The sequence below is a fragment of the Corvus kubaryi genome, unplaced genomic scaffold (genome assembly GCF_017639235.1).
Source record: "Corvus kubaryi isolate FWS band 111438036 unplaced genomic scaffold, C.kubaryi_AGA036_p1.0 split3-73, whole genome shotgun sequence".
Classification (NCBI taxonomy): domain Eukaryota; kingdom Metazoa; phylum Chordata; class Aves; order Passeriformes; family Corvidae; genus Corvus; species Corvus kubaryi.
Window position 1 is genome coordinate 25,126,189 of NW_024582091.1, and position 14,343 is coordinate 25,140,531.

The 14,343-nt window shown below is 36.5% G+C and overlaps 1 protein-coding gene across 2 annotated transcripts in view; it reads left to right on the plus strand.

Moving 5' to 3' along the window:
* AFG1L (AFG1 like ATPase) overlaps positions 1-14,343 on the plus strand; it is a 61,085-nt gene that overhangs the window by 34,577 nt on the left and 12,165 nt on the right. For both annotated transcript variants that reach the window (XM_042016205.1, XM_042016204.1), the window contains exons 8-10: positions 6,907-6,989; positions 10,408-10,478; positions 10,735-10,835. In XM_042016205.1, the coding sequence (XP_041872139.1) occupies positions 6,907-6,989; positions 10,408-10,478; positions 10,735-10,835 (255 nt within the window). The remainder of the gene's footprint in view (positions 1-6,906; positions 6,990-10,407; positions 10,479-10,734; positions 10,836-14,343) is intronic.

Genomic DNA, 14,343 nt, shown 5'->3' on the forward strand with positions numbered 1-14,343 from the left:
GTAAGATTGTGTAAAAATTATTTACAGTTAATACTTGCACAAAGGTTAGAAAGGTTGATGAAGTGATACTTAGTTTTGCTTTACTATTCACTGCATGTCAGAATGTAATTATGACTGATTCATGAAACTGTCTTAGCAATGAACCTTCTTTATTAAAATGCTGATCAAGAAAAGAGCTGACAGTAATAAAGAATAGAACACTTTAGTCTTGTTGCTTTTGAATGATTGCTAATTACCCCAGAGGTCATGTATAGTGCTTATGAGGATTCATTGACGTTTTCTTTAAAGTCTACTGTTTCAACAACATCTGAACAAGGAGACAAGAACTATATGTACATCCAACAATGCTTGGACCAAGTTTTTCTCCACCACCAAATACCTGGTGATTCTCTTTGTCCTTCCTCCTCAATCCCATGGATTAGTGTAGCAGAAAGTTAGGAGTGTTACAAACTTGATTAATTTCCTTTTTTTTGTTTGTGCTTTTTTTTTGTTTTCAAGTAAGGCGAAAGGATAAATGGAGCAGCCCTTTGAAGGTCCCGCACCTGTACGGGGCGTGCTCATGACTAACTGTCTGGTTGGTCTTGTAGAGCTGCACCAGAGAGGAAACTGCACTTACCTTTGTACACTTCTCAGCAGGCTGTGGACAGACCTGTCCAGCTCATGAGTCCCAGGTGGACCAGATTCACATTCCAAAATTTCACATTCTGTGACTGTCACATGCTGGTGACTTTGAGAGTACACTGAAGTTAAAACCTGTGGGTGTGCTTTGTCTGTCAGCAATAATTTTTTCATTACATACAACATTTTTGCTTAAGATGATTCTTGTTCTACCACAGTTATGGAAAATGCCAGTTGTAGTGGTATCCTTTGGATGGAGAAACCTTTTCTTGAAATTGCTTAAAGAAGAATTTTAAGGAAGAATAAACAATATTCTAGTTGATAATCTAACACTATATGGAGTCAAATAATGAAAAATAAAAATGGTTAAGTCTAGTGAGCTTTGTTTACCTGGGGAACTCTTTCTCTGTTGGCTAGTGACTCTCATCACATGTCTGCATGTTGTGTGATGTGGGAGAGTTTTTCCCTCTTAGGCTGAATGTAAATATATGAGAAGAATGATTGCAAATGAACAATCTAATTATTTTCTGATTTGCTGGAGGAAAGGAATATTACTGATCCTGTGTATTGTTAATGGAGACCAAATCAGAGGATGCATTTGAAAAGGCATGGTTACTAATAGTTGGTGTTCTAATGTGCTTGTTCAGAGGCCAAGAGTATTAATTGTGAAGCTTTGCCTGCTTGGGGATAGGACTATACTCTTCTTCGCTCATATGGAAAATGAGCATTTGATACTGCAGATGCAGTGCTGCCACTCCATTTCCATTTGACCCAGGTGTGAAAGGCAGTGGAAACTCAGCAGGTCTGGGAATTAAGGTGATGATCCTCCTAAATTGAAGCACTCTTGTGTCTCTGTTCCCCTACACCTTCTCTGGAGGTCCTCAGATGGGTGGGTTTGATGGCTCAGTGCTAATCTGAGCACTCCTGTTAGTTCTTTGGCTGTTGATGAGGGTTCTGTGGTGATTAATTTGTCTATTCTTGTGGTCTGACAGGATGATTTGTATGTTGGGTTTTTTTGGTTTTTGTTTTAAAACCATTAAAATTCAGAGCAGAGAATGGTAATTGGGTTGACTTATGGTGATCTTCAATAGGTTAAGAAATATCTACTCACCTGTATTACCAAGTGTTACCAGCTGATCACAATATTTGAGCTCAGAGGGGCACATGATACTTAGTATGGTGTTTAATGTGGACCACAAGGCCATCTATAGCATTTCAGGGCTTTTTGTGACACAGGGGAGACACACGTCTTGAGAACTTGCAGGTTATCCAGCTAACTTGGACTGCCTTTTGAAATTTTCTGAAGTTTCTGTCTTCATAACAATCTATCCTGTTGTGTGCTTTAATTTCTTGAGCAGTTAAACATTTTAATAGCTACCATTCTTGATTGAAGCAATAAAGGAATATCAGAGGTGCTTATTGGAAAAAAAATGTATTTGTTAGTCTGTATTTAATAACTTTCTAGAGTAGGTCTATCAACAGTCTAATTTTATCTATTCTGTCTAAAGGTGGTTGTTTTAGGTGGTGTGTCTTGAGCCTTGAGGCTTTATCTTTTTTTCCTTCTGGAATAAAGTGTTTATGCCACTCAGTGGGAATGAGTACATGCTTACACTGCATTTTTAACTTACTAATTGCATTTTCAATTCTGTAATTGTATTTGTTCTTTGTATACATAAATACATAAATGACTTCAAAATAAATTGTATGACTAATTAATTTTACGCATTTGAATTGAATAGGGTAAGTCAGACTTTAAATATCTCAATAGAATAGAAAATCTGTTGGAAACTGTGGATGGTTTCACTAGACTGACTGTAGCTTCAATATTAAGTATTTATTTCAAAAGAAGTTTAGCCCAAAATAAAATCTTAAAATTTAAAACTCTGTCTTAAGAAATGGAAACCAATTGTTATAGTTATGGGTTTCACAATTAAGTGCTAATGACCTGAGCACTCCAGTTAGTTCTTTGGCTGTTGATTAGGATTCCATGGTGATTAGTGAGTGTGAGAATGCAATCACATCCATAAATCAGTCCAGTGCTGGATGAGGTAGTCCAAAGATGGAGAAAGTAGAACTTTTATATGTAGTCTTGGCAGGGGTTTTCCCCATGCTGTAAGAAGCTGACGGGTAAAATGTAGAGAAGCCTAATTTTCCATCCCTCTCCAAACTTCCATGATTTTTAAATTATAGTACTGATTTTTTAGTACCATGATGCAGGAGAATAATGTTGCTGATACCTGTGAAGGGCAGACAAGATGCATGGTGATAGTCACATAGGCACCCTCTCTGATGTTCAGTATTTCATTCTTACGCTTGTGAGCAGGATTTGTTCTTCCATACCATGCAACCATGTATCTGGTTTTCCTTTTTGTAAATCTAGTATTTTAAGTGTTTAGCTTGGACATCTACATTATTTTGGTGTGCTTTATTTTCTTTTGTTACATGTTCTGATTATACACTGTCTTTTTAACATTTAAAGCATTTATCTTAAAAAAAAATTATAAATATGAATATTTTTCCCTCTGCCTTCCTGTGAAGCAGATAACTGAATGTTTATGTGTGCAGAAACAAAGAACTATGGTGGGTACCCTTGTTGGCAAAGGAAACCCCAAAAGGAAGAACTTTTGGATCTCTGCTCAGCACATAACTTTTCTGTGACCTTTCTGACTGAGCAAAGGTGACCATGTGCTGCATCTCCCTTTAGAACTATCTCCAAGGGTACATTCTTAACTCGGAGAAGAAATGGTGTTGTTATTGTCTGGCAGTGCAAGCAATCCTCCTACTACTGCCCTTCGGTTCGCTGCTGCTGCTCACACACCTTTTTTCTCCTCTACTATGCAGCGGTCAGTTTGTGAAAATAACATTGCCCACTTCTGTTTGGGGGTTTGGGGTTTTTTTGTTACGTTATTTTCCATTAGCACCTATGCATCTGTACTCGTCATCTGTTCACATAAGAAAAGGTTCTTCCTACTCTGCAAAGCTTACAATCTAACTGCAGGAATCATGTCTTAAAGGACTGTTTTCTGAGAACATGTTGTGATGCAGATTATGATGTTTGAGTTTAATGGCAGGAGCCATTCATTTTATGTATATTCATACAGTGTCTTAACACAATAGATGTGGGTGAGCTTTGAAGTGTCTCAGTGAAAATAATTAGCAACAAGCATGGATAGACACCTGAACCTGCAGAAGGGCTAGGAAATTCCTGTGGCTCTTTTATTTGTATTTAGAATATGATCTCTAAATGGTCAGATTACCTTCCTGAACTGACCATCAGTCTGGGGAGGACAAACCTGTCAATTAATAGGAACATCCAAGGAGTAAAATGCCAAGGACTAAGTATTTCTCAGTTCCTGTTAGCTGTCCCCTGCTTTTTTGCTTACACTGTGTATTACAGAAAACTGCTGTACATCAGAATTCTGTTTTTTCATTGTGTTTATATGTTACTTTTGCCTCCTAAGGAAGCAAAATATTCACTAGGACTATATTGTATTTTATAGATCTCTGAACAGGATTCTGCTATTGCCTTTCTGGCTGAAAGGTCTTGTGTCTAACAGGTTTTTTTGAAATAAACTACATCATGTTATATTACATTAGAATCAAAAATAGTACATCATTACAGACATACAAGCAAAGTTTATAGGGAAAGAAATATCTCTGTTAGGTAGTGTTTGTAGCTTAGAAGGGGCCCAAAAACATAAATAATTTTTTGAACACACAAGCTCTTTTTAACTAGAGTCACTAATGATAGTGTTTTTTCCTGAATAGTGATAATACTAATTACTTCAAAGACAGAGAAAAGAGAAGGAAGGAAAAAAAAAAAAAGGTGTCTTCTTTGTAGCTGTATTGGTAATATTTACATCTTCAGTTCCATGGTTCTTACCTCCAAAACTCATCCAGTGTAATGTTAAATCATGGAGTCATAAAAGGCTGGCAGTGCATTTAAGGAGTGACAAGTTTGTAAGTGGAACACAAGTGGACTAAAACAGTGTAGCACTGGGCACCCATTTCTGTTTCATCAAGCTGCAATGACCTGCACAGTATAGGCCAGTACAAGTCTGTATCTGAGTGCACAGGACACCTGCTTGTCATTAGCAGCTGAGCCTCCTGCACCACTGTAAATATCAGGGAACAAATTTACACCAGCTACAGTGTTCAGGTGTGCTTTTCCTCTTTCAGCCCTACCATAACCATGGAATACTCTTAAGTATATGTGATTCTGTGTTCACTTTCCACTATGTGCAACACAACACCCTGAGGGAGCAGTAGAGTTTATAAATCCGACTTAAGGGCCAGAGATGAGGCTGAATTCATGTAAAATTGCCCATCTCTTGTTTCCAGGATAAAACAAACCATAATGATTAACAGCATTACTATATATGCAAGTATCTAAAGTTAATTTAAGTAATCTCATAGTTCTCAAAGCTGTAGTAGTAATCTGCGGGATTTTCCCCCTACTAATGTAAAGAAAATATTATTTAAGCTAATCTACTACTTTGGAAAAATATACCATTAGGTGGAAAGATGCTGGCAAAGAAAAGCTAAGTGCAATAGCTTTGCTGTGAAATTTCAGTAATCTTCCCTCTAGCCTTGGCTGCCAGACTGATGCTGAAGAAAAGCTTAAACATCCTCCCTCCCTTGTGCATAATTATTACATGCCTCTGGAACTTTTTTTCTTCTGCTCTGTTATTCTCTTTCTTTGTAAGCTCTCATGAAAAGAAAGGGAATAGATTATAATAATATTGTAGCACCAATGCTATTGTGTTTGCAGTAGCTTTAGTCCAAGATAATGATTTGATTAGCATGGCTTTTTCACTTACTGGAATTAAAGATACATGGATTTTCCTGGGATTCTGTGCTTTCGGGATGATTTCTTTCACCTTCTTTCTTCAGCTGTATGTCTTTGCAGAGAAGTTGGAGGTTTAATGTAGGTATAGATCCTTCACTAATAGCCAAGGGCAAAAAATTAATGCAATGACTCATCACAGTAATTCCTGCAGATATTTGTGATCTTTGTGTCCTGTGCAATGCATTTGTTCAAAAGGGCCATTGTTCCTTAAATCACTGATGATAGTTCTTCTAATTTTTTTCCCTACAATGTAGTTGCTATGAATGAGGTTTGACATTTCCAATTTTGTTATTTGAATGGCCTCAAGGAGCCTTTGAAAAATTTGAACATGCAGAATATGAAACGCTTAACAAGAATATGAAAGACAAACTAATAGTTCATGGTGCAGTGAAGAAGCAGACTGATTTAGTGGGTTCTAGCAAACTGAAGAATTTTAGTGGTGTTGAATTACATTAAAAAAAAGTTTTATTGCTTTAATTAAATTGTTACTAGAGCTATATTTTCTAAAATACTAAAACTTTTCATCTCTTTCTTCTATAGCTTCTTTTGCTTCTTACTATATATAACGCCCAGAAGTTGTGTGTGTTGGAAGTAGTCATAACAGATAAGCAGAGCTATTCCCTTTGCCAGGGGGGTAAAATCTTGATCCCACCGATACTAGTGAGAATTCTGCTCTCAGCCTAAGGCCTTGAATCAAAAAAAGCACCCTTTAGTACAACTGGGTTTGAGTTTTCTAACAGAAGCAATTATTGTAACTACTCAAAGACATCTATCACACTTAGAATCTTACAGGTTGTTTAAAGAGGAACAAAAAAGATCCTTTTCTGAGTTAATTCGGACATTGCAAAAATGAAATAAAATCTTTTTGATACAGAGCTTTGTTTATTCACCCCTTCTCCGTTTTGCAGCAAAATTTGTTGTGGTTCATATATTTGATATTTGTATGATAAAATCTTTACTATTCTTAGAAGAAGGAAAAGATAAAATTATTTTTAGCTTACAAAATAGAAGTAGTTTCACTTGTTGCTAGAATTTGGTTGTGTTCTCGTAAACTTCTAGTGCTCCTAATTTTGTATTTCGAAACATACATATTTTAATGTGGAAATAATTATTTTTGCAACAAAGCAGTGCCTAGAGAGAATGAGTAATATCCACCCTCATTTCATTCTGTGTGCTTCTAATCTATGTTAACTTTTTTAGTTGATGGACTTGTGATAGCCTTTTTTGTTTTGAATATGTGAATGATTTTCAGCCTATTTCTTTGCTTCAATAATTACGAATGAGACTTCAGCTTTTAGATCTTGAATTTCAGTTTTGCAGATGATATTCATGCTGATGATTTATCTCAGCAGTGTCTCTTCTCTGTATCTCAGACAATAGTAAATACAGCTTTGGCTTGAGGAAAGCTATTCTTTTTTTTTTTTTTCTTGTCTCTGTAGAAATACTGCAGCACAGTCCAGCTTGATTCTGGAATAGACTACAGGAAACGAGTGCTTCCAGCTGCTGGAAAACTTTACTACCTGTAAGTTTATCTATGATATTGTTTTTGCTCTCTTTTTCCTTCTTATTAGCCAATAATTTCCTAGTCAATGGGAAATGAAAAATGCATAGTAGAATTAGCAGGGTGTGACTTTTCCTTTCTTTGCCTTCTGGTCCATTTTGTTCAGCAAACCGCCTTCCATTATGCCTTGATATTAACTTCATTAAACTACATTTTCAGTACCCACACTAGCATCATTTATAATGTGTGACTGAATAAAAACTAATTAGATTTTTTGGGGAGGTGTGGTGTTTGGAGAACTGAAGTGACAGATGGTTAGAAAGTAATGAATATCCTCTTGTAAGAGATTGCACAATTCTCTTATAATAGAAGAACATCCTTATTGTATTTAAGTAATTAAGTATTTATAGAAGTCCAATGACAAGGATTCATTTAATTTTGGGTGTTTCCAATGCTGTGGATTAAAAAATCCAACACCCTTCTGTTTTGACAGATTGTTTGTGTTTATCATGACAAAATTTCTTTAGCACTTTATATTTGCAAATCAATATATTTTAAAATATATTCACAGTTGTGTTTATGGTTGCAGTATAAATCTGCCTAACAGGAACATCCTCTTTAATACTTTGAAACCTTTGCAGTGCAAACATTTTTCTGTCTTATATTTTCTCTTGTAATATTATTTAATGAGTGACAACCTGAACAAAGCAGACTACAATAACTTAATATTAGATTTATAACGGTTATACCTTTAAAATACTGATTTAAAAATCATGTTCCCATTAAGAAAGGTGGGGTAATTTTATCTCTGTAACAGGTGTTTGAAACCAAGTATGTCCATGCTACTTTTTAATGAAGTTAGGTGTTGTAGTTGTTTGTCTGGAAGGAGGATTACTGCTTGGTAGCATTAGAACTGGTAACTCTTCCTGCTTCTGAAAGGAAATGACCGAATTTCATATGTGGAAAACAGGTCCAATGCAATCCTTAAACTGTGACTGTATGAACTTGAGAAAAGTAGCTCTTGTTCTATATTCTTGCCTGGCTTCACTTTCTGTGCACTTTGCCATGTCTGCTCAGAAGTACTTTTTGAAGCCACTGCTGATACCTGTGTGTTGCTCATCATGGCCCTTGTTCTGATTGCTGCTTTCTATGCCTTGGTGCTACTTCCTGTGCCTGCTGCCCTCTGTGACTCTGTTGGACACTTGTGGAGAGCACCTGCCATATTCTTTTCTCACTGTCCATATTCTGAAGAAAGGAAAAGGATGTTTGTGGTTTCTAGCAGGTAATAGGATAAACTTGGTGCCTGTGTCATCAGCTCTCAGAGGAGAAGCAAAACAAACAAGTTCCAGGAGTAGTACCCAGCCAAAATAATTAATTGTGTTCTGCTGTAAAACTTATGATCAAGTGAATGGCAGAGATTGGCAATAATTCTGTTTTATGTTCTCTTACTGGAAGGATGTTGGTTGCCCTCAGAACTTGATGTGTAAATCATTCGGAAGCAGTGGGGGGGGGGAAATTATTAAAAGCCTCCGGTAGCTGCCAATGGAATTAGGTACTTATTTCCTTGTCCTTTCTTCTTTTGAGGGAACCTCATTCATTCTTCTATCCAAACTGGTTCATTGGAGCTTTCAACCCTGTAGAACTAGCTTAGTATGTGGGGGTACCTTTTGTTTGGTTTGTTTTAAAATTAGATACTGTACAGTATTTTGCTACAGATTTTTGAAATTTAATTAGCAGTCTTGCCCCCCAAAGCGGAAGTTCTTTTGCAACATGTATATGTTCTTCTATTAATAGCTATAGTATCATTGTCACATTTTTTTAAGAATTCTCTTGATGTTTCATATTTTGTGTAGTCTTGTCTTCATTTAAAATATGTAACTGAGGGTTACTTAAAGCTGTTTCATACTCATCTGGGAGCAATCAGTGTAACAATTACAAGATGCCTGATGAAAGCAACTTCATCGGTCTCAGGTGTTTATTTTCAAAACAAACTTTCTTGGCAATTAGGTACAAATATCCACTTTAGCATCATATTCTCCTATTTCTTCTGGTAGCCTTTCCATCGAAATTTCTGATACTGATATGCGTGCACATGCACATACTTTCTGACATACACACACACACACACATATATATATATACACACATACACTCTTTACCCCCTTTTATGGCCTTTTTTTTCTGGTGTTGTCTGTTCTTTTTCATTTATCATTTTGTCAGAGGAAAGCATCACCCCAATATCAATGTTGAGAGAAACTTCTAGAATTTTATGTGACCTCCTAGCCAGAAAAGGTTTTTTAAAGTCTTTGAAATTGTGGGTGGTTTTTTTTCCCCCCCAATTCTTTGTATCTACAAGATTTGTTATTATTAAGATTTAGCTAAAAAGTAGTTACTCAGTTCTGCTGTTAACATTTTTAAGGTGCTTAAGGCCTAACAAACAGGAGAATATTTGTTTAACAAGCTGATCTTCATTTGTCATTTCAGGGGATCTCTAGAACTGTGTGAAGCAGTGTGACTTTAGTGCATCAAGATCTATAAAATAAGACTTTTCACAGTGAAAGAGTTTACACAAACTTCAGTGAAACATCATATTATCCTAGTTCTAGTTTGTTGTCTACCATAACATTAATTTACTATTCTCAGCTAGAAATCTTATCTATCTATCTATCTATCTATTCATCTTTAAGAATAAAACATTGAAAGGTTGGCTCTCTAGCCTATTCAGTGATTTTAAAAAGTTCTCTGATTGGACTAATTTTTTAAATTCTTGTGGCCCAGAGGATGAATGTAAACTTTACTTCAGCTATCAGCACAGATATTTCACATTTTCACCATCTGTGGTTGATTTTTTCCCCGAGTAGTATTAGGAACAGAGGTTGGGAAACTGCTAAAACTGCTGATGCAGAGATCATACTGGTGTTTTTAATTTCACAGTTTAATTTTGCAAATTGTTTGATCAATACAATCAGTTGACTTGACACAGTCCCCGTCCCCGTCCCACCCCCCCAAAAAAATCTGCTTCAACGTTTAATTTCACAAAGTCTCCTGTCAGAAATTTCAAAGGATACTTCTTTGGGTGCTTGACTGCCTTGCCTTGCCTTGTCTATTTGCTCTTATTTTGCATGCAAGATAGAGCCAGAAGCCTTTTTTCTCATTGTGTACACATAGTGTTAATGGATCTGCTCTGCCTGTTCTGCCTCATTACTCGAAACAGCTCAAAACACAGAAGTCTTTCAGTGTATGCAAATAAGGCAGAATCATCTACCTGAGAGTTAATATTCTCTACTTTTAAGTGTATTCTAAATGTAATGTTTGTATTTAGAGCATAACATCCTGTTCTCTTTTTTTTATGGGCAAAAAGCTAAGCAGGCTCAGGCAGCTGTTTGATGTTGGCTTCAAGTGTTATTAATTTCATATTCTATTATTCTTTTCACTGTAGCACAAGTGAAGCTGATGTGGAGGCTGTCATGGATAAGTTGTTTGATGAGCTGGCTCAGAAACAAAATGATTGTACGTAAGTTAATTTCTCTTGAAAGAGAATACATTTAGAACACAATGCCCAATCTCCACTGACCAATTAATAAGTTCCATTGCTGTATATGGGTTGATGCCACACTCAAGTGGCAGTCATTGTATCAGCATTTTGTCTAATTTATGTGTTGAATCATGTGCTATTATTCATGAAGCTATGCATTTCCTATCTGTAAGAGATGAATTTTATAGTAATTATCCAGAGAAGATTGAGTCTTTGTTCATGTTCCCATAGTAACTAGACCAAGGATTCTAAAAGTGCAAGGCAGAGAGCTGAGGCTGAATAAAGCGTGTGGAACCATTGCAGACTTCACGTTTGAAGAGCTGTGTGACAGAGTGAGTACCCAGTCCAATCTAGATCAGTTAATGCTCAAAAAAAATTCAAACTGCACAAACTTGCTGTTTTCCCAAGTTGCAGTAAATTAAAGAAGCCCTTTTTAAAATCTTGATAACAGAAATAGTTTGAACTTAATGGAGAAAAAAACCCTTCCTCGAACCATACTAATTTTCTTTTTAATGATATAGTAAATTCACTCTTAGGTGTATCACAGATTGTCTTCAAAAATCCTACTACAGTATATGCCTGGCCTAACATCACTGCTGGTGTATGAGTGGTGGTAGCATATCAATATGTAAATAGCAATCAAATGCTGGTTTTATAATCTGGGGTTTCAGTTTGACACTCAAGCAAAGGAGTAGTGATCCTGGCACCACTAGGGTAACACTGCTGTTCCATGCTTTGGTTTCAACTGCATGTACAAGGAATGTTTAATCCCAGGCCTTCTCAAAATATGTCAGATTTTGCTAAATGCTGCCACATTCTCTGCTTAAACATGTGAGATGTGAATCTTGAAAAGTTCTCCTTGTATTTGACCTCCAGTGGGTTGGAAGGCAATTCCCCAGGAGTTGCATTGTACTTCAGTGATCACTGTACTGATGTCTGAAGTTATCGTTAAATGATCACAATCCTAAACTGGGCCAATAGCACTTTTGATTCAGGATGGTGACCTGTCTTTTGGTGATAACATTATGCTTTCACTTCCTTGCAGCTACCAAGTTGATAACAATTTGGACAAAAATTTCACTGGTTGTGTTTCACACTGTAGGTTTTAGACTGTTGGTTTTCAGTTTGAGACAACCAATAAGCCATTTGTAAGAGTGGAGGTGTGTCATGGGTAGAATAGCTTGCTTTTCACTAGAGATTTTGAGACTTTTTCTGCCATGTGCCTCTTAAAGTATTGGAAGCTAAGCTGTCAGCAAATACTGGTACAATTCTTTAGTCCAGTAAATGCCTTATGTACTTAAATGGGATGATAAGTTGCTTCTAAGTTGAAGTGCTCTGATTAGCTCATGTCAGTGGCCTGAAGGTTCTCATTCTGGATGAGAATTATTTGGGGTTCAGATCATCTTGGCATAATGGAGCTGAGGGTCTTGGTTTGAATTCGGAGCGAGTAAAGAGAATCCTTCTGAAATGTTAATTGTTGTTTAACAGTATTGTTCTTACATGGATTGCCCAGGCCGTAGGGAGCCTTGCTGTCTCATTTCAGATGCCTTCTGCAGATGTATTGTCGTAATCTCTTACAGCAAAATCACATGCTTAAAACAAAACCAACATGGCAGACAGTAAATGGTTTTCTTTTGACAACTTCCTCAGTCATCACTGATTTTTCTCTTCAGATCATGTATCTTCATAAATATTACATTAGCATGTTAGTAAGGGGTATCAGTGTGCTTCCTTCATAGGTAGAAAAGTATAGTCATGAACTTCAGAATTGTCCATTAAATTTGGATGAATGGCCAGAGTTGCCTCCACTGTGATTTTTTTCACGACTATAAACTTTTGCAGTGATTCATAGCAGTGGTGGAAAATTTCCCTCGGTATAAGCTGCATTTAGGACCTTGCCTGCCCTGCTGGCATTAAAATCTGCTAAAAGGCAAAATTCAAACAAGGAAAAATTCAGCTGTCAAGCCATGAAACCATATTCCTGTTTTTCATTAATTCTTTTAAATTTTGATGGAAAAACTTAATCATTCAGTGTCTTTTTTAAACAGTCAGAGTGGGAAATTGCTCCCACTCATGTCACAGAAGACATCAGCAGGATCCAGAAGAGTGCACTGGTGGTTTATAGCAAAAAATGACCCAAAATGAGGAGACATTCAACATGACAGGAAGTATAAAGTAATTTTTATATATTCCAGTAAGCTGGCTAACAGTGGGAATGATTTGTGAAGGTATAAAGCAGAAATCTGTAGGGGACATAGCAACAAGGTATTTTCTACCTCTTGTGAAGCCAAATGGTAGGTAAGTTGACAGGCATCATAAGTGCTACTATTAAAAAAAGGGAAGTAGAAAGCTGAAAAAGACATAATGAAAAGCAAGATGGGCAAAAGAAAATACTGGAGGGGAATTTTTTTGTATTTGCATGGAGTGAATCTGCAGGTTTCTTTGTGCAGGGCATGGGGACAAAATCCCGTGGGAAGGCAGATAGTATGAAGGGACATGGGGCAGGAAATCATCTTCACTGGGGCCTGTTGCAACCAGGGGGGAGCTTAATGGACAGCTCAAGCAAAGCCTCCAGGTAGATAAATGAAATTTAAAGTTGGTGTTGTAGGAGCTCATTAAACTTCTAACAGAATTGAAAACAAAATTTGCAGTTGGTTTTATATCAGTTTTCAGACGTGGTGACAAGCATGATAAATGGGAAGTACTCATTAATGGGGAAAAATGAGAGATAATTGCTATTATCGAAACCTTGTGGGACAATTCATAAAATAATAATACAGAATGGGTGCTTACAGCCTACTTAAAGACAGAGTGGCTAAAAGAGGTGGAGAGCAATGTGCAACACTGAAGGTACTGGTACTTGCCTTAAAGTTAATTAATACAAAGTTCTTCAGTACATATCAGTCTACTAATTAACAAACCCAGAAGGATAGTACTCATAGGGATCTGTTGCAAATGGAGCGTGAGGTGGATTGCTCCTTGAGCACTTGGCTATAAAAAGCATACAAAGAAAATACACTGTTGTATGTTATGCTGTAGATGAAACACAGGAGAAGGTGAAATGTAATTAGCCAGAAAATTGCAAATGATAATTTTCTAGCATAAAATGTACTGCATCCAGTACAAGGTCATTTGATGGGAGCTTACAGTGATGAATTCATCTAGAATTTTGTGTTGTGTAGGAACAATCTTCATTTTCTAACACTTAATGAAAGCAAAAGTTATTCCAAACAGTGAAGTTGCATATGTGAGTGCTCAGGAAGAGTAGTTTTCAAAAGCAAATGGGAAATGTGACTAACTGTAAAGGGAACTGTAAACAACAACAACAACAAAAAGAGCAACACAAAAAAACCCAAGAAGGACTCTTTGAGGAGGAAGATAGTAGAAGTATTTCCTGTGTCACTGTTGAGACAGAATCAAATAATATGGAATGAATGGCAACTAGTTATGAAGTGCAGGAAAATTATAAAATAAAGATCATGGGCAAATATGTCCATTCAGATAAAAGACTTCTTAAGTAAAATTGGAGTTTTGATATTTTATATTATCTGAATGCTACTGGCTTATTCTTAGCTGGAGATGGATGAACTCTTAATAATGATGTGGAAAAAGGAAAAGGTTTTGCAAAAATTAAGTGTTCTAGGTGAAGCAGAGTGAAATATTCATTTCACTAAAGGATGGTGAAATAATTTTCAGTCTGTAAATAGTTAACATATATTAAAAATAGCCTGCAAATACAATGTGTATCATTGGAGTCCTGGAAAACTAGGCTGAGATCTCTGACTAGCTTTTTATTTTTGATAAATGTTGGAGTGCAAGAGACATGCCATGTCACTAGAA